At 44.8% G+C, this 20,828-nt stretch overlaps 1 protein-coding gene across 1 annotated transcript in view; it reads right to left on the bottom strand.

The window, feature by feature from the left end:
• Positions 1-1,510: 1,510 nt before the first annotated feature.
• Positions 1,511-20,828, bottom strand: part of minar1 (membrane integral NOTCH2 associated receptor 1) — a 37,716-nt gene continuing 18,398 nt past the window's right edge. Inside the window, exons 3-4 of the mRNA XM_074666467.1 lie at positions 14,682-14,945; positions 1,511-2,676 (exon numbers count right to left, since the gene is read on the bottom strand). Coding sequence (XP_074522568.1) covers positions 2,479-2,676; positions 14,682-14,945 — 462 coding nt within the window. The 3' untranslated portion in view covers positions 1,511-2,478. The remainder of the gene's footprint in view (positions 2,677-14,681; positions 14,946-20,828) is intronic.

Below are 20,828 nucleotides of genomic sequence, written 5' to 3'. Positions count from 1 at the left end.
AGGACACAGCGCCACCTATTGAAGCAGAGTGAGACGATATCTGCCAGAAGTTTGATTCTCTTTTCTACATGTGTACACAGACTAGACTAGCCCCCATCACTGTGACTACAGGATTGAGCTATGACCTTGGTCGGACCGCTGTGTGTACGTGAACACAATGAGTGACGCAGAACGAGACGTCACGTGAACACGCATGTTAACATGCTGCTTAACAAACACGTGTCGCACACAGCCTGAAAACTGATCTGTTATTGGGACCTTTAACCTGAAGAAGTAATGATTAAAAATCAACAAAGCATTCACAGACAACAGGCCAAAGTCTCTGAGTCCTGATGCAACCAGACCTCGAATGAGTCTAAGTCCAAACCATTCACACACCAGTCCCAGCTGAGGCACGAGTCCTACATATCCAGACTGGAGTAGTACAACACTGCCCTGATATGAATCACAGTGAACCTAAAACAGAACCATGATTCAGCAGGAAATGACATTTTTCTGATTAAATTACATGAAGGAAGGTGTGGGTTAGTTTCTCCTTCCCCTCTGTCTCAGTCAAAAGACCGGTGTGTACAGCTCCACGTCAGCCAGAGGAAGAAAGAGTAGCATGGATCATTTTCTTTTGTTCACGGGCTGAAAACAGCTGACAGTACCAAACTGAACTGACCTCTTGGTAAAAACTGCAGCTGCAGTGACAGCTCAGCTCGCAGCCCCTAAAACCCCAGAAGAGCCTCAGAGAAGACCTCCTCTCTTATTTCATCGATGTGCTGTATTCACTGGAGTTAATCACCAGGATCCCGTGTTCCACTTTGTCACTCTTTGGAGACCTGATACACAGCATACCTATGATTTCATGAAACAACCACCGCCTCCGTAATTTTAATGTGACTTCAAATTTTCCTCCAAATGTCTGTTTTCTAATCCAGCTCCTCTCTGCCTCATCCTGTCACTCAGCAGCCTTCTGTTCCACTGTCCTTGTTTCAGCAGCCTTAAGTCTGAAAAGCTGTAATTAAGAGAAAAAGGCTGCAGATGGGCGAGCCTGCAGAGAGGCTTGTTGTTGATGCTGTTTGCTTAGCGCTGGTGTGTGAAACCAGCAGGATCAAGAAAGCTGAGCCTGAAGATCCGCCAAGGTGAGCTTTATAGAAAAGAAAAATGAAATGAAGAAGAGCAGATGGGGAAAAGATGGAGCGCCTCAAATGAAGCGCCTCAGACGTAGCACCTCAGACTGAGCGTCTCCTACGAAGCACCTCAGACGGAGCGTCTCAGACTGAGCTCCTCTTAAGGAGCGTCTCAGACCGAGCATCTCTGACGGAGTGTCTCCTATGGAGCACGTCAGACAGAGTGTCTCAGACAGAGCGTCTCAGACTGAGCATCCCTACGGAGCGCCTTAGACGGAGCGCCTCAGACCGAGCGTCTCAGATGGAGCGCGCCACAGACTGAGTGTCTCCTACAGAGCGCCTCAGACGGAGCATCTCAGACTGAGCATCTCAGACTGAGCTCCTCTTAAGGAGTGTCTCAGACCAAGCACCTCAGACAGAGTGTCTCAGACTGACCATTTTTAATGGAGCGCCTCAGACGGAGCGCCTCAGACAGAGCGCCTCAGATGGGGTGTCTCAGATGGAGCATCTCAGTCGGAGCGCCTCAGTCGGAGCACCTCAGTTGGAGTGCTTAAATTGCGCCTCAGTCGGAGCACCTCAGTCGGAGCGCCTCAGTCGGAGCACCTCAGTCGGAGCGCCTCAATTGCGCCTCAGTCGGAGCGTCTCAGACGAAGCGTCTCCGACCGAGCGCCTCAGTCGGAGTGCCTCAGTTGGAGCGTCTCTGATTGGCTGATGGCTGGTTATGTCTCAACATTCATTTACTGCCTCTGTCATTGCTCCACACCCCAGCAGGATAACATTATTGAAACACTCAGTTTATTTGCGTCTGAAGCTTATCTACATGTTTAGCTGTGTTATGAACTACTCCAATATACTGTTTCTAATTAGAAAAATGTGTGGCACAAATTTCATTACCTAAAATGTCTGCAGTTATTGAAGAAAGATAACAAAATAAAGAGAAATTCTTACATTCAACAAGATAATTCATCAAAAATAACTTTGATCAAAATACACTGTACAGTAAATATAGGAAAAATAAGGATATCATATGCTGGCTACCATTATAGACCTGGTTCAGTCCATCTGCTGCAGGCATTCGAGACGGATGGTTCAATCCATGAGCTCCAGTTTATAAGAATACGATTAACTACTAATGTCAAACCTCTATGTACAGTGTAGATAGGATGTACTTGCTGATTTCATTTCTAGGGTACAATAGTTGACCTACCAGGGTTTATACTATCAGAAAGACCACCTGAAGGAAATGCTGCAGTAAAACTATAAACCTGCGTCAGACTCAGTCCCATCATGTGATCAGTTCATCCGCTGCACACTCACCCGCAGCGTGCACAGCCGAGCCGAAGCTGCTCATCCGGCGCCGCTCTCATGTTTTCATGGTGCAAATAGGAACCACGATCACCAGGACCACGGTGCAGGTAGCAGCTGCAATCAGCGCACCGATCTTACACGCCTTGGCCCTTCTGAACTCCGCCTCCTTCCTCCTCAGCAGCGAATCAAAGCCCGGGGTGTAGACGTCCTCCATCCAGTACTCCAGGTCGTTGGGGTTCAGGGAGTCCTGGGCCTGAAGGGAACAGGTACAGTTTGATATCAAGAACGGTTTGTTGGCTGGGGAGCAAACATCCAATCAGAGAGAAGTACATCCACAAACTGCAGATTCTTATTTGTCTGTTAGGATTCTAACCTTAGTGTGTGCACTGCAAAAAACTGAGATCTTCCCAAGTGACTTTGTCTTATTCTTAGCAGAAAATGTCCTTTTAGACTTAATAAGAGCCACATTCACCTGACCAGTCCAGGAAAACGTCTCATTTCAAGTAATTTACGGACAAAAATGAGCTCTGAATTGTTATAACAAGTTTAAATGATCTGCCAATGGACAAAGAGAAAAGTTATTTTTTAGGAAAACATTATTCTAGTTTCAAGCAAATCTTCTATAATTTTTCTTGTTCTATTGGCTGATTTTTTTTTTACTTATTACAGCAATTCAGATCTTATTTTTGTCTTTAAATAACTTGAAACAAGACATTTTTCTAGATTCAAAGGTTCATATCAAACTTAGTAAGACAATTTTTACTTACATATGACAAATACAAAAGAAGACAAGTCAGCGTTAAATCACAAAGCAGACTGAAAGTGGCCTCAAAGTGTGTCTGTGCCAGTGCTGTGTGCACGTGTTGATCCACAATGACTTCATTCACAGGAAACAGGTCACTTCACTGTCCGCATGACTGATGAAAGTACTGAATCCATTGTTCTGCAACGATCCTGCTGTATCATACCCCCCTGCTCCCAGCTGATCTGCATCGCTGACCCTTTAAAGCAGACAGTACCTCAGTGCTGCTCAGAGTGACCATTCCTCTGCATGCTGCCCTGACACCTGCTATTTAAAAACATTCAGATACCTGTATGATGTCACTGTGTGTACATACAGCCTCACTAATACAGCACCATGTCTGCAGACTCCACCTCACATTCAAGGCCTCATCTCCTCCTACAGTGCCACGACACAGAATACACACACTGACTCCTTCTGACAGCTGATCTCAACCTGTGCCATCCACACAGCTCCCCTTTGAAACAGGGACACTTTGTCATTTGCCTGAGCCAGATGTAAATACACGGTAAAAAGCCTCTTTCCTGCTGGTTTGAACACATCTGAACTTCAGATCACTCTGTGTGCGTCTTTCAGGAGCAGCTCCTGGTGGCGTTTCTTAGACATCCCCAGGTGGTTCGGTTCTGTTGGGGGGAGGTAAAGAGATCACACTGACACACATGAAAGGACAGATTTGTCATATTTGCTGCACCCTGACTTGATTCAAATCACTTTCCAAAGTGGAGAGGGACAACTTTCCAGTTTCTCCACAAGAACTATCCTGGAGGACTGAGGCAGGTCAAAGACAAAAATTTCCTTCAGTATAACTTTTTTTTTTTTTTTTTTTTTTTTTCAAGACTGAGCTTTGGACCAGTCTGCCAGGAGCCTGTTTCTGTTTCCTGATGGGCTGGTCTGGCTGAGTGGTAGCAGGTTGAACAATAAGACAGGCTCAATGACCATGCAGCATTGGGGACCTCATGGGTTCCTGGTCTTTTCCCAGCAGGGCCCTGGGGTGTAAGAAGCAGCCTGTGGATCATTGTCTCTATGGGAGGTGTAGCTGCCTGCTTCATCCCTCAGGTGAGAGTCATTTGGAGTGTTTCAGTAGGGAGAGAGGCTGGAGAGAAGCCGGACTCTCCTTCATCCTGTAAAGGATCACACAGTCCACTTGAATACTGACTCCACACTCAGGTCTCACACTCTCGTAGCTGGTGCTGGTTGTGTAAGAACTGGACAAAACTAGTAAATCACCACATGAAATAATGGTTTTCAACTTTGAAGTGAGCTGCTGCAAATGTGAAGGAGAGTCATTCATCTGGAAATTGGTAAAACAGTCTGAGTTTGATTCAAGTGCTTTTACAAAAACTGTCTTTTATGTCACTTTTCAGAACAACACAAGGCGGGGCTGGTCTCCACAGAGGGTCCAGTCTGTGGGAGCGGGAGCTGCAGAACTACAAATTCTTTGCTGTGAAAAAGTGAAGCGTCATATTTTGAAGCTGCACCTGAGGATGGAGGAATGTTGATGAACCAGTGGATAAATGTCTTAATCTGCAAAGGACGACCTCTCGGGGGTCTGACCTAACAGAGGTTTCAGATGTTAGAGGAAGTTTGTTGGTTCATGAGGTGAACACGCTGCATTCTGTTCCATGGAGGCCTTCGGTGGTCACTGTCCATGCTGCAGTTTCTCTGAGCAGGTTTGTACAGGAAGGACTGTCATGATGGTGAGTGTGTGAGGCTTTCAGGGAGCAGGGAGCTCTGATGGTGGCTCTATGATCTTTTCACCCCTAAAGAAAAGGAAATCCTTTCACTGCATGTTCTCTAGTCACGTGTTCCAGCCGTGGCGATAATGTCCCTGCTTTAATAAGTGGACATGAACACTCTCCGATTGGTTTGACTTTGACCATCAGCACAGGAAGATGTGTTCTGCAGGGGGCGCTGTACCACAGACACATGTCTGCCACAGTATTAGACTAGATTAGAAGAAGTTGTTTACACTGTTTACAATTTTTTTTTTTTTGCCAGTTCCTCTTCTCTGCTGAGTGTGGCTGCACTTCCACAGCGGGGATTGTTAATCCCACAGTTATCTGTGAGCCCTGCGTGATCAAACCATAGACTGTATATAGAGTGGACAGCATGGCTCCGCCATTTCTCATTGTACGGTTTTGAAGCAAAAATTCCCCCGTCTCAGGTGCCACCATAGTAGCAGTTTAAAGCCAGAGTCTGCGCAATAGAGACGATGAGGGACGATTCTTTCGAAAGTCTAATCACTTCCTGACTCTACCTCCCGACATATCTTACAATCCCCCAAAAAAATACATGAGAACGGCAGCTGTCAATCAGCGTTAAACGTTACGTAAAGCCTCGTTTTTAACCTTGTATAACTAATGAAAACGAAACTTTCCAGAAAAAAAGAGGACTTGGATACAAGACAGCCAAATTATATCTTCAAATCACCACAACAATCAGAGGTGAGAAACATTTCTACGAGGTGAATTATTTTTTTAAAGTTTGACCAGAGCCCATCTGGAATGGCAGGAAAGCTGTATTTTTAAACCTATACTGCAGGCAGACACCAGGGGGAGCAGTTTTTGGGGAGACCTAACTTCAAGCCCAGCAAGCAGATGTCCATTTTTTTTTACAGTCTATGGATCAAACATGTAGATGCAAGTATTTCTGTACTTTGGACATAAGAAGCTCCTGTTTGTCTGCATGTCTCCCTGAGTAAGTTAGACTTTTTCAGCAGTGCACGTCCTGGAAATCTCCGCTTGGGACCATACATAAGGGTCAAGCTAAAACCAAGCTTAAGACTGCTCTTCAGAAGAAGCAACACAGCTGTATAAGAGTGATCTCCTATTAATAAATTAAACATTTGTGTCTTTTTTTCTGATAGGCTAAACAAACTGATGACATTTTTTGTTGTAGACTTGCTCCACACTCTCTTCTCCCTGATGTAAAAACTCAGTGAACCCTCTTTACCTGCAGCTGGGAGCAGTATCCTGCTGTCCACGCTGCCTCTCAAAGGACAGATGGAGGGCTGGAGATGTTTAAAGACAGGTCACCTGAGACGATCTCCGAAGACCCGTCAGTTCAACAGGAGAGACACAGATCCTCTGCTGTCTGCTCTGGTTGTGTCAGACAGGTGTGAACAGGCTTCCTTTACCCCGAGTCAGAGAGTTTGAGGATACAATCAGCCCCGAGAGATCACTGCTGTGGGGCTGCTCCACATCTGGAAAAAGTGATGTTTGTTTCTTATGTATAAGAAAGGTTTACTGTTTCATTTTGTTCAGCTGAATCCTCCCTGATGGTAACAGACTCACACCCAGTGGTCTCCCCCTCTGCCTCTGTAAACACTGTTTATGTTAGCAAAGAGTCTTGACCATGCTGATATCTATTAATTATTGATACTAATCTTTAACATTTCCTGCATCAGGAAAGCTGCCACTGGGTGCGTGACGTGATGTTTAATAACAGGATGAGATCTCATTGGACAGGTTTTTACCTGCAGATGGAAGTGAAGAAAGTGAAGGCAAAAAGGACAAAAAGCAGCGAATAAGATTTAGTTATTCAGTTCAGCCTCTGGTGGTCTTAAGTATCCTTTGCACCATTTCCCATGTAGATCATTTTATCACGTTAAATCCTATTGTATCGTGTTTCTATGCAAATATTCATTATTCATAGGTCAATTTTTCTCATTTAATGCATGTAACAAAAAAACAGAGTTTTTCAGGGGTCTAGAGTGAATTCATGACATTTCAATTCATTTCAATGGGAAAAATTGATTTGACATAAAAGTAGTTTTGGTTATGAGCTCCGTCACAGAACGAATGAAACCAGGTCGAGGCATCAGTGCAGCACAGCTCGCTGGCTCTGGGTTCTCAGTAACAATGAGCAACAATAAAGAAGCATCTGGATTCAGAAACATGAAAATTAAACAGAGACGTTGGAGAGAGCAGCTAAATCTGCTCGGTCTGTTTTCAGCAGGTGTTGTGACTACAACAACCAGACGCACTGGGCTCAAACCAACACGGCCCTCGGTCAAACTAAAAAGACACGTTCCTAATAAACGGCCAGCAGTTGAGGATCCCTGTGGGTGATACTTTGATTATCGGAGCTTCATACTACTGACAGAAAAGATTTAACTGGAGGGCTCTGCCCACGATTATGTGTGAGAGTCATATCACGTTTTTTTCTTGGAGAGATCCTGTAACCCAGGTGGCCCTGCTAACATCCTGTAAGTGAAACACACAGGCCTGACTCCAGCCTGCAGGACCGGGCAGTCATTCAGAGGACGGCGAGGCCATTCACAGTGGATGTGGGTAATTAAGTCTCCTGAGCAGAGCCTGCTGACTCTCCGTTACAGCCACAGTGAGTGTGAAGCCTGAGCTCACTGTTTGAGCCCAGCAGAGAGCAGTTTAGCTGTGACACACACTGCCTTTACTATTCTCCTCTTTCTATTTAAAGCATCCTGCAATCTGACTTTCCAGCCAGCTCCTCCCCCTGCATCTCCCCCTGCGTCTCCCCCTGCTTCTCCCCGCTCTGCGTCTACCTTTCTTCTGTTTGCTATCTGGCAGCTCCCAGGCTTCCTGCTGGGTCAGGGTCTGAGTGGGCGGCCATATGGTGTGGGCTCTCTGTCACTGAGCGTTTGAGGATCTGTGGTAGACCAGAGCTAACCAAAGTTTCATGCACTTCAGTTCTTTAAAAAGTATTTTAGAGAGGATTATTTTTCTTTTAATGAACTTTCTGGTTTGTTTTCCTTTGTCAGCATCAGTTAATTATTCCCTACATTTCCCAGAAAGCCTCTCACCAGCCCCTGAGGTACTGGCTGGCTGTGTTGCTTTTATTTCTTCAAGCTTAATGAGCTTGAAAGCTTCAAAGGATAACATCTCAGTTTGACTTGTAGAAAACTTTTTGTATCTATTATTCACTCAGATGTTGAAAATACCCCTCAAGGCTCCGCTATTAAGAAGTAATCCTATCAGATTATAACCATCAGATCAAATCTTGAGAGTGGGCCGCAGAAAAGAAAAGAGACTCCTTTAGTCTGGATGGATCACATGATCAGCTCTGGATGTGTCCAGGTTTAACCTCCAAGTTGAGGTGTTTTAAACTTCTGAGCAGAGTTGGTATGACTTTGATTTTAAAAGCTCATTGCTTTAAAATCTTTTGAGCATTGTAGTTATGGCATCACAAACTTCTTGATGCTGCTCAGAGGAAAGAGGATCGCAGAGACGGCAGGAGAAGTGCAGGAGCAACATGCACGGGCACATGACAGCAACTTCCCAACGTCCTCAGAGATAACGACAGAGTAAAGAGGAGTAGAGTCATTGAAGAAAACTTTGAAACAGATTGTAATGGTGTGGTGGTTTATTCACTGTATGTGTCTGATGGTGTTTGACAGAATAGACACATTATAACACCACATTATGTAATAATGCCCCAATATGTAATAATGTAATAAATTTCACTTTTTTTTTTCAAAATTTCTAAACACAATTTGTAATAAACGTTGCTGCATTATGTAATAAGTTCCTACATATTACATCACTTATTACAAAATGCTGGTTCCTGCATGTAAAAGTAAGAACTTATTACAAAACGAAGTGAAAATTTATCACATCATTACATATTGGGGTGTTATTACATAATGTGGCGTTAAAGGTCTGCTGGTTGTACCTCGGGTCTCTAAAACTAGTATGGGAGGTGGAGCCTTTAGTTATCAGGCTTCTCTTCTTTGGAATAACTTACCGGTTGAGGTCCGGGGAGCAGACACGGTCTCAACCTTTAATAATAGACTTAAAACTTTCCTTTTTGATAAAGCTTACAGTTAGAGCTGGATCAGGTCTGAACCAGCTCTTAGTCATGCTGCTATAGGTTTAGACTGCTGGGGGGAACTGACACACAGGGCTCCTGTTTCCCTCTATCTGTCTGTCTAACTTCTAGTCTTACTGTCCTGTTATAGTTACTGACCATACACCTCTCTGGGAGGATCTGAGTTTGTCTTGTAGGTTCCTCAGGATTGGTGATGTGGACGGCCCATGGATTTTTACAGTTTCACCATAATCATCACTAGAACACTGAACTACGGACTGAGTCTGTCTCTATGACCCCAACACAGTCTCCTCAGATGTCTGTCTAACATGAGTCTGGTTTTGTCCGAGGTTTCTGCCCGTTAAAGGGAAGTTTTTCCTTGCCATTGTAACTTGCTAAATGCTGCAAAGTCCTGTACTCAAGGTGGGTTAAGATGAGATCAGACTCCTTAGCTGGTCTTGATGTTGGGTTTCTGTTATTAGAAAACAAAAGTATTAATGTGATTTGGGGATATTTATTGATTGACTGATAAATGTTTTGTTCCTTGTATCCTTTCCTTGCACCTCTCCTTTCATCTCTAGTGGAAGGAGGTACGATGGAGATGTATCAAAAACAAAACATGGGTGGTGAAAGCACCAAGTTTAAATCTTCAGTTCATGTCAATCAAGGCTTGTCCCCTGGCAGGAGCTGGAGGATCTTTACTGAATGTGAATCCATGGCACAATAATCTTATCAGAGAGGGATTCAACAGTTTGAGGCAGTTTGGATCCTGTGCAGTAGTTTCCTGTTTGGGGAAGAGACATAAAAACATAATGAGCTACTTCAGGTAAATAAATAACTTCTCTGAAAGAGTCTTCTGGCTTAACAAAAGAAAGACCTGGACTGATCCTGTTGAAAGTATGGAGACGAACAGTTACTGACAAACTGTGAGTAAAATCCCTTTTCAGACGTCAGACTTCGACCAGGCAGCAGAGCAACACCCTCCCAGTGTTATTTCAAGTCTCTTCTACAGTAAAACAACAATGAGGGGGATTTGCATAATCCCCTGTTGAGGAGGTAACCCTGATAAAAACCTGGAAATGGACAAAGTTAACTTGATATTACTGCAAAATTCCAAAATAGAGTTTTGTTCTGGTGTAGGCAGAATTCAAAGGCCAGAATAAGCACATCTTTCCAGGTTAGACCAGCTGCAGGATGAACCTTTGAACAGTTTTTGAGTCTGGTGTAAGGATTTCAATGAGACCTCCACACAACTCAGTGCTGCAGCCTTTGTAAAACATCAGATAGCAGTAAAATCCAATAATAGAGAGTTCTTTGTGATGTCTAAAATCACTGGTTGGAGGATTGGGTTGGTCAAGTTTATTTAGAAGTTTCTTTCTGCTGGTAACAAACTGTTTCTGTGTGTTTGACTCACACAGTCAGAGGTTGTTTTTAACCTTTATCCCTTTAACTTTCAGAGGTTGTGAAGAGGGGGTGACATTGATGAACGTGGCGGTGCTCCAACAACTCAAACTATTTTTAGACAGAAGTGTTGCATGAAAACAGCTGAAACTAGGGCTTTTTGTGCTCAGGATGCTGGGTGCTGAGATGCTGAACTGCTTTTGGTCTGATTAAAAAACAGGTGCTGCCAGCCCAAAAAACTCCACCATGAACAGACACCTGCCCAACTTCATCCTTCTGAAACAGACAGAGATGGCAGAGATGTTCAGGGAGAGGCTGGTAGGCTGAAACGTTTGGTGAAGACATGGCCTACACCTGTTCAGGTTCCTGTACCAGGAACGAGAGGATGCACAGCCTGGTCCAGAGGAGGGCACAGGAAAACACTTAGGGCTCTAATTTCGTTGACCAGACACAAGCGCAGGCGCACCTTCCCTGCGCCCGCCTTCGACGCACGGACAGGGCGTGACCAGCACACTTTACAAATTTCCTGCAGTGCCAAGAGAGGCGCAGTCAAGGCTCAGAGGAGCACAGAGCTGCGCGTCCACGCCTCCCTTCGTGCAAATGGCAGAGAGGGAGGAGAAAAGCCGTGAGTGGGTTTAACACAGCCGAGTGCTGTTTTCACCAATCAAATGAGCGCCTCTCCTCGCCTTTATATGCCCTGCAGCTGAGGGGCAGCGTCTGATTGGTCTGAGAGATCTCCAGCACCGCGAAAAAGGTGTGTTGGAAAGACCCGGGAGCGGAGACGGTCAAAGCTGCTGTCCCTGCAGCAGGAGAATGGACAGCGGGGCGCATTGGAGGACACGAAGCGCGTCACCGTATGGGCCAGCTCTCGGGACAGATGTAATCTGTTCCTTTGTCATTAATAGGAGAACAAAATGAAGAGACACACTGTAAAAAATGACCAGGATTTCACAATATTTCACTGTATTTTCTCACAGTAAATTGCTGTATTACATCTTTACAGGACTTAACTGTAATAATAACAATATAAGACTGTAATTTTAAAATTTACAATAACAACAGTATTACTACAGTCAACTGCTGTGATATTTGCTGTTTCAATTATTACCAGGATTTCACAGCATTTTATTGCATTATTTCACCATGAAATGCTGTTTTAAGACTATCCACTGCAAAAACACAGCAATTTCCATGAACTGAATTGTGGGACATGCAGCAGATTTTCAACATTTTCAAGGTTGATGCCACCAAAGTAAGTTTAACATATTCTGTCAAGTTATTGTACCCTTGTTTTCCACCTTTACTTTATCAACATATTGTCATTTTGAACTAGTGTGAAGTTCACCATATTAATTCCTCTTTTCTCTGACGCTTTTTTATTTGCTTTTCTGACACTTTTTTATTGCGGCCGAGGCGCAGCGACTGTTTGGTCTGGATGATCCATGCCAGCGCAGAAAAAGTGTGCTGGAAAGACCCAGTAGTGGAGACGGTCGGAGCCTCTGTTACCTCAGCAACCGGGAGAACAGACTGACCATCGGGGCGCGCATCAGAGGCCATGAAGCGCTTCACCGTGTGGGCCAGCTCCCAGCACAGATGTAAACTGTTCCTTTGTCAATAATAGGAGTACAAAATCTTTTTTAGATCACGTTAGAAACAAAGACTGTATGTCAGCTTACACTGTAAAAAGGGAATCTCTAGTCAGTTGAAGTGATGTAATTTTCTTAATCAAGCCAACTCAAAATTTTTAGATTAAGGTTTCCAATGTATTTTTGTGGATCATGTCAACTTGAAATTCTGCGTTAGTACAACTAATAAAAAGAAAACAGTTGGACCAACTTAAATGAATTGCTTCAATTGGTCACACCTAAATAAATTAAGTTCTTTGAAATGAAATTAACTAGTTCATTTAACTCAACTTAATAGGTCAAATAAACTAAATATTTTAATTCTTCTCAAATCAACATTTTGCATCAGTCCAACTTAAACTTTTCAGTTGTTTCAACTCAATAATCTGCAAAACCCAAAAGGAAAACCATGGGTGAGGAGGCAACACTGTAGGTATGAGACCCTGATGCACATTTAGATACCACACAGGGCCAGTGTGTCTGTGCTCCATGGCATGGACCAGCTAGCTGTCTATGGGCCACTGCGCTGGCTGGCTGTGTGTGCTCAACAGCATAGACTGCTTGTCTTGACTGCCTGGCTGTGCCAAGTGACATTGGCTGCCTGGCTGCCTGGCTGTGCTCCACAGCATAGGCTGCTTGTCTTGGCTGCCTGGTTGTGCTCCACAGCATAGGCTGCTTGTCCTGTTTTACGGTAATTCCTTGGGCCTGGCAACCGTGAATTAACAGTAAAGTGTTGTTGTTTTAATGTAAACTACTGTGAAACAATTACAGTAAACTACTGTGTATTACTTACGGTAAATTGCTGTGAAAATATTAACAGCAACTTGCTGTGAAAGTAATGCAATTATTAACCAGTAACTTACTGTAATTTTACGGTGAAATTTTTTACAGTGCAGTTACACAGCTGGCTTATCCATTCAGAATACTTTTGATCCACCTGCACTCCTGGTTTGTCATCACCAAGAAGAGCCTTTGGTGATATACTGTATACTCTCCCGGTGTCTCCACCTCATCCTCCTTACAATAATGTACTCCATCTTTTTAGATCAGGTTAAAAATAAAGACTAAAACAGAGAAATATGGGAAATCACGGGTAAATCCTGAGTGACATACATTTATTTTTTCTGTTTTTTCTTCGTCTTTTCTCTCCCTCTTTTCTTTGAATTAAATGAAATGAGAGAACCAGATATATACTCAGTATCAGATGTTAAGGCTGTTTATTGTTTAATTGTAAGATGAGCATCAAACTTCCAGCTGTCGTCAGGTTAACTTTCCATTATGACAAACAGCTTTAATCTGACATCAGATGTGACGGGACAGTTAATATAGATATAAATGTATATGCTGGTTCAGACGGTTACATTAAATAGTGATTGCTGTGATTGTTTATTGCATTAAAATGTGCCTGACACTCTGGAAACCTGCCTCTGAGGCTTTGATGACATGTGCGCCTGTCACCAAATTACAGCTGCGGAGGGTGCGCTCTGCTTTGCGCCGAAGATAGACCAGGTTGGAGCTGGCGAGCTTTCAGTGCACTTTCTGCACTGTTTTTGGCCCAAAATTGTCACTGCGCCAGCATGAATCTGCTGACACCTCCCCCTGGTGCGCCATCAACTCCCCCTGGCACGCAGTCACACCCATCTCTGTGCAGAAGGTCTACCAAATTGTCTAATTGGCAGCGCACGGCGGTGCGCCGCACGAAATTAACCCTGCCCAGGGTGCGCCAGGCTTGTGCCCCCTGCGCTGCGCCACAAAATTAGAGCCCTGAGAGTTTCTTTAAAGAGCCTCTGAAGTTTGTGACATGAAATCCCATCTATGGATCTGTCAGTCCAGTCATTTCTGTCCAGTTTTACCCTACACAGGACACAGGTGTGCTGGTAAAAGGTCAATGGACAAGTTCTTCCCCACTGATCAACAGTGGGAGACCTGGGGTCAGTGTCTTGCTCAAGGACACTTTGGCACTTTGCTACGTGACTGCAAGAAGCTGGGATCAAACCCTCGACCTTCTGATAGAGAGACAATGACTCTACCACTGAGTCCAGCTGCCCCTCAGGACAAGAATCCTGTACAGAAATGGTTGGGACACTCAGGTTTGGATCATTTTGGACCTTTTTTCAGACTGCTAGGTCCTGGTCTAAAGCAGTCCCCCTGTAAGTTGTTTTGTCTGTACTGGCTCAGGTATCATCAATGTGTCTTTACAGCTAAAGGCGTTCCTCAGGGCTCTGTCTTTGGCCCCACCTACCTCTCAGTCACATCTACACATTAGGAGCTCTGCAGATGACACCCAGCTCCACCTCTCCTCCCAGCCTGGCCTCTCTCTGACTGCCACGCCGACGTTAAACCCTGGCTCCCTCTTTCTTAAACACAGCAGCCATAAAACTGAAGTTCTCCTTGTGGGCTCCCAATCCACTCATTCCAGGTGTCCTAACTTCTGAGCTCCACAGTCCACATGCCTTAGACTGAGTTCCTGATTTTATGGAGCTGACTGTGTTCTGCCTAAAGCTTCCTGTGTTTGTAAGGTGTCCCTGAGTGTCATGAAAGGCGCTCAAATAGAAAATGAAAAGTGATTATTATTGAAGAGTAGGGCCATGATCTAACGGTCTCAGGTGACTGTGCTGGTGTCTGTTAGCGTTCAGGATCAGGTACCTGCAGGTCCAGAGCCATGAGCTGCTTCCCCTTGTCTCCTGAGCTGCATTTGTACTCCTCGATGGTCCAGGATGGCTGACCGCGCTTCCCGTCCATCACACCGCTGAGCCTCAGGTCCGTGTACAGGGGGCTGCCTTTGACGTGGGCTTTAACTGAGGGGGGGTACGGGTGTGGAGAGAAAACCTGCTCCATCAGGTAGGACTCCTTGGGGGGCTTGGGGGGGCGGAGGGGCTGGGGGAGCTCGTACTGACGCTCCCGCTCTGCCTGGAAATAGAAAGAACATCAGGAGAGGGTCAAAGCTAATTAACGCCAGTTTCTTCCATCATCACCCACTTTGTTTGGTGTTGTGTGCTTTACGCTTCTAACCCAACAGAGACCCCGAGCGTTTCACAGCAAAGACAGGAGCATTCATGTCACCAGCAGCAGGTTATGGGCTCAGCCACTTTATACCACAGGTTTTATTCACAAGATGGAAAAGAAACAACTCATCACAAGAACTTCAAAGCACAGTTTTATGAATATTTCATGTTTTATTTTTTTTTTTTTTTCTCTTAACTTCTCCAAAGTCCAAACAGAGAGACCTTAGGAAACCGCAAATAACACACAAAAAACAAACACGCATTAAAAAAACCTGATAAGTCAGTGATTAAACTTATTTTGTATATCCAAGAATGTGTGGAAAGAGGGAACACTCAGTCAGTCCCACCACTTCTCTTTTCTTCTTACAAACCAAACAAAGACCTAGTCAGCTTCCTCTTTCTGAAGGTACAGACATTATTGATAAAAATCCCCATCTAGAGACTAAACTTCTTGAACATTCAACGAATCATGAATTTACTTTTGTTTGTACCTACGGTTATTGCAGAGTAAAACAGCATGAAAATAAGTTTATAATAATAAGTTAGGAACATTTCCGAGCACTTGACGTCACTCTGAGAGGCGGAGTCAAAAACAAACAGAGCAAAACAAAACCAACAAGCTGAGTGAGGATTGGATCAGAGGGAGACAGTCAGTGCTGAGGATGTCCAATGGGAGGGGGTCTAGCAAAAGGCTCTGGACCCCATGGTGGTCAGGCCAGGAGGAGGAGCAGTAAGATGATTGAATGAACATGACCTGAGAGCATGGGTGGGTGGGAGTGTGTACGCCAACCCACAGTCAGCAGTTAATCTGCAGTGGTCTGTTCAAAGCCAGGTTACGTTAGCTCTGATTGGTCGATGACTGGCAGGACATGACCAGGATTCACTAACCAGACACATGAGCTGTTAACATGTTTTTAATGCTGCAAGTTTTTTTTTTGGTTTGTTTTTTTTCCTTGGTGTCCGTGTGGGATCCGGTCTTCGAGTTGTCACTTGCAGTTTTTTACAGTACACCATAAATCACGGCTTAATACTACCAACTACTAATACTAATACTAATGTAGTAAAACTCATCTGGTCCTACTAATGGTCCAGATCTGAACGGTTTTCAGTTTTTTAAAAGAAATGAACACTGGCCAAGCTGAGTAGAATCTTCAGTAGAATCAGGTCATGATTTTAAAAAGTTATTAGGGGAAATTTACCATTTTGACAGAAATACACATGACTTGGATATCACCTCTGTGCGTAGTGTCTCTTACATATCACTTCACTTTACTTATATCATCCCAGTAGGTGGCGCTAATGCACCTTAAACTGAGTGCCACCCACCATAAACTGAGAGAAGAGCTGGGGGGCCCGATGTGGGGTAGACCGGTCCATTGCATAGTGCAAAATTTAACAAAACCAGTACGACATCCAGGCTTTTATTGACAGACTACATTTCAGCCGGATCAGGATGTGCTGCCAGTGTCGTAGGCAGTTTGGAAAACGTGCTGCTCCATGGCAGCCTTCAGAGTAACACAGGACCTGACAGGGCCCCCTGCAGTTAATCAGATGGTATTACATTAGCTACGGATCTGCACTGCAAATGAACGTTTGAAAAATTAATTTCTGTTCAAACAACTCTGCCGTGAATCCTAATCTGCTGATTGAAGGAGACTCAGTCCATCCATCCACTCCGAGGATCGCTACTCTGACTCCATCACAGCTGTTCATTTACCAAAAGCAGCTTTTACACACAGCACTCTCCCTCTCTCAAAATGTCACCCTCTTGTCTGAGCACGCACAGCACTGATACAGGATGAAGAATAAAGCTTTCTGAAGTATTGATTGTTGAGATCCCTCTACACTTACAAGCAGCTGCCATCAATACGGAGCACAGCGAGGGACATGTCTGCAGAACGATGAGGGAAAAATAGACCTGTTAGTTAAACAGGGACACTAAAAGGCTCTCTGACAGCGCCCAGCAGGCTGCGCTAATGGGTTAACTGCAGTTTGACAGCAGAGGTCTCCAACCTTCAAGATGAGATCAGGATGAGAGCTGCTTTCAAACAGTAAAATGTAGCCCTCATGGAAAAACTGGAGTTTTTTCATCTCCATTTATTATTCGTAGCCTCTCTGCGTGATAACATAGTTTTGCCTTGTTGTCACGTCACGTGAACAAGCATGGCCAATTTGTACCACATAATACTGGAACAGGCAGTCATGGTGCAGTTGACGCAAGTGGAAGCACGAAACGAGGAATGGATGCAGCAGGAAGTTGACCACCCGTGCCGACAACAGTGACTTAAACCACAGAACCCACCACGTTTGCTGGGGGATAAAAATCCAGGAACTAAATCAGAAACCCTTTGCTACAAGCAGCTCCTCATCTCAGCTCTGGAGGACTGATCCTCCTGCTCTGGAGGACTGATCCTCCCTCTCTGGAGGGCTGATCCTTCTGCTCTGGAGGACTGATCCTCCTGCTCTGGAGGGCTGATCCATCTGCTCTGGGGGACTGATCCTCCTGCTCTGGAGGGCTGATCCTCCTGCTCTGGAGGGCTGATCCTTCTGCTCTGGGGGACTGATCCTCCTGCTCTGGAGGGCTGATCCTCCTGCTCTGGGGGACTGATCCTCCTGCTCTGGAGGGCTGATCCTCCTGCTCTGGGGGACTGATCCTCCTGCTCTGGAGGGCTGATCCTCCTGCTCTGGAGGTTGGTTGAAGACTTCTTTTCTGTGTCCAATTTCTAGATTCCCCCATTTGAAACTCACACCTCGAGCAGCCAAACCCTTACTCCTTCACTCCTTCACTCCTTCACTCACACAGTCCCTTCCCGGATATCATAGAGTTGTAGGAAGTAGATAGAGTTTGCCTCCATCCTTTGTATTTTCATCCTGATACTTTAATATTTTTTCTACATTATCCGTCTGCTTGTTGAGTGACTTATTGAGGGCCTGCTTGTCTCCTACTGAAGACTCCTGTTTTACAGAAACTGCAGCTTAATACAAGACCCTTACAGAGCAGAATGTTTGTGGGCTACAAACGTCCATTATTCAGCTCCACATTCACCCGCTGACAGCAGTCCACCTCCTCCACCTCCTCTGTCTCCGTCTGTGAAGATCCCACTCATTGTCACGTTCAGGGAAGCAGCTTGAGATGATCTGAGCTCTGTGACATGGGAGCGTTACTCTGCTGGAAGCAGGGGTGGAGCCAGGACACCGGTTCAGGACACAGAATTTGCCTGGGCCTTGATTTACAACAGGGCAGAAATTACCCCTACAGCAGTGTTTTTGTGCACCGGAAGCTCAGAGCGCTCACACCAAACACCCCCTCCCTGCTCCTCTGACGGTTTCCTCTGCACTCAGACGAGGCCATATTTTACTTGACCAAAAACACAAATAAACGGACTCCCACCAAAAAAATCTGATATCGGTCTGCATTCACGCTTTATTTAGAGAATTTTCAGTGCGTTACTTTCACACAATAACACCGCTAAATAAGGCTCTAGTTCTCATCGTGTGGTAAAATGGCGCTACCTCCGCTGCAGAGCCACAGCTGGCTACGAGGCGCTCGCCGCCTAGTGTATCAGCCCGAGTGCGGCGTGCCAGATATAAACAAACACACTCCATCCCGGAGTATCACTTCAAAGCCAGTTTGGGTGCTATCGGCTTCTTGAATATTTCATTTCAATTGAATTTTTCCAACAGTTCTTCCTACAACCGTTCTCCGTGGCACCGTCCAAAGAGCACCACCCAATCACACCAGCCAGCTGCATCGCTACAGCTTTTCAATTATTACAGGCTGTAAGAGCGGCAACATCAATTTAACCAATTTAAAATTTTAATTAATCCAAAACTTCACAATATTCATTTTATACCAATTTTAAATAAAAAAAAATGCTTTCAAAGAAAAGCCTGTTTGGGCCTGGTACCACTGGGCCCACCCATAATGCTGCATCTAGCTGGAAGTCTCCCTCATAAGATGGGAACACTGTGCTCATTAAGGGACGGATACGGTCAGTAACAATACCCAGGTAGACTGTGGACTCAGCTGATCCCAGAGGTTTCATATTTTCCAGGTTTTTCAGTTGTATCTCAGCAGGGACCACTGTTAGCATAGTTTAGTGATGAAGTGTGTTCATGGAGACTGAGGAATCAGAGAAATTTGTGCCATCAACCCCCTGACAGCTCTCAAAGTCTCCTCCAGAGACGGTCACTAACATGAGATAACAATGCTAACGCTGAGGCTTCCAGAGCACGGAGTGAAACAGTTCACTGCCTCCGGCTCTCACTCAGCAGGAAAAACTGCAGCAGAGCCAAAGACTGTGTCACACAAAACATGGGAGCCTTCATCATTATTTTTGGGGCGTGTAGTGAATGTCACGTGTCAGAGCATAAAGAGTGAGGGTTGTGATGAGAGCCAGGGACAGAGCAGACCGTGGATTTCCAACACGCCCTAAATAGCAGGCTCATCTCAGAGTTCCAGCTGGTGGTTGTGTTGATGCTTCAGTCAGCTGGCAGAGAGGCTGACGGTGGCAGCTGAGCCCTGACGATTGTTATCAGAGATTTAACTCTTCATGCTGCCATCTCCAAACTACGACACGATGTCTTAACACATTTAAAAACATTCACACCACAAAAAATGCATGCACTTTCAGAGAGCAACATGGAGATAGTCTCTTCTGCCCGGATTGATGCTCACATCAGACTGCTCCATCTGCTAACAGTCCGTGTCTGTTGGTGCATGAAGCAGTGTTTCTTGACTCCTGCAGGGCGGGGCTTTTCATGTTAGCATGGATGAGTTTCATGTGTTTGTTCGCCAAACGTTGCTGTCAGATGGTGATCTTCCCTCACACTGAATGAGATCATAAAACCCTATCCAATGATAACACAGGCTGCTATGGAAACAGCCCATCAGTATTAACTTATCCCATTCACACACTGATGACACAGCACCTAGAGCGCTGTGTGTGTGTGTGTGTGTGTGTGTGTGTGTGTGTGTGTGTGTGTGTGTGTGTGTGTGTGTGTGTGTGTGTGTGTGTGTGTGAAATGTAAATAATGAGTACGTGCAAACATTTAGATGTAGATTTATCTTTCTGTTATTCCTGCACAAGCTTGCATCATTTTGTCATCCAGTCACTCACAAATGCCTCTCTGCTCCCACACTCCTGCACGTTACACCTTTAACAGGCTTTCTTTACAATCAATAAAAAATGGCAAAAAAAAATCTCATCTAAGAAAACCTTGGAGGATGATGAAGTGGCAGACTGTTCAGAACATCAGCATCAGTTTTTTGGTGAGTTAAGAGTCTGAGAGTAATTTAAAAGAAGACGATGAGACTGAACATCAGCCAGTGTCAGAAACAACCCATCAGCCCCAGCTATGGGGCAAGCCCCACAGCAGCCAGCCACAGGACTGGGTCATTAAAGGGACTGAGAGGACGAGCCATTTGTAGTGGACTGCAGCTTTGGCCTGGAGTCACACACACACCTCCGTGATGATGCTGAACAAGGTGTGTGTTTGTTTTGGAAATGAATGGAGATCTTAACTCAACTTTTTTTTGTTCCAAACAACTTTTTAGAAGCTCCAACTCCTCCAGGTAGGGGATATATCAACAGTCAGGTAGAGCTTGACCAAAAGCAAACTCCTAGTCTTTGGTCTGTGTTTTAGCAACTAGCTCTTTTTTTTTTTTTTTTTTTTTTTTTTTTCTATTAGCTCATGTTTCAACCTGTATCCCCTTTTCAGTCTTTAGTTGATATTATAGCCTTTATCCCCTTTTAGCCTTTGGCTTTTGTTTTAGCCTGTTAATCAA

The sequence above is a fragment of the Halichoeres trimaculatus genome, unplaced genomic scaffold (genome assembly GCF_033239565.1).
Source record: "Halichoeres trimaculatus isolate MK-OKI-2021-1 unplaced genomic scaffold, fHalTri1.1 fHalTri1_scaffold_3, whole genome shotgun sequence".
Classification (NCBI taxonomy): domain Eukaryota; kingdom Metazoa; phylum Chordata; class Actinopteri; order Labriformes; family Labridae; genus Halichoeres; species Halichoeres trimaculatus.
This window is presented reverse-complemented; position numbering and strand designations above follow the sequence as displayed.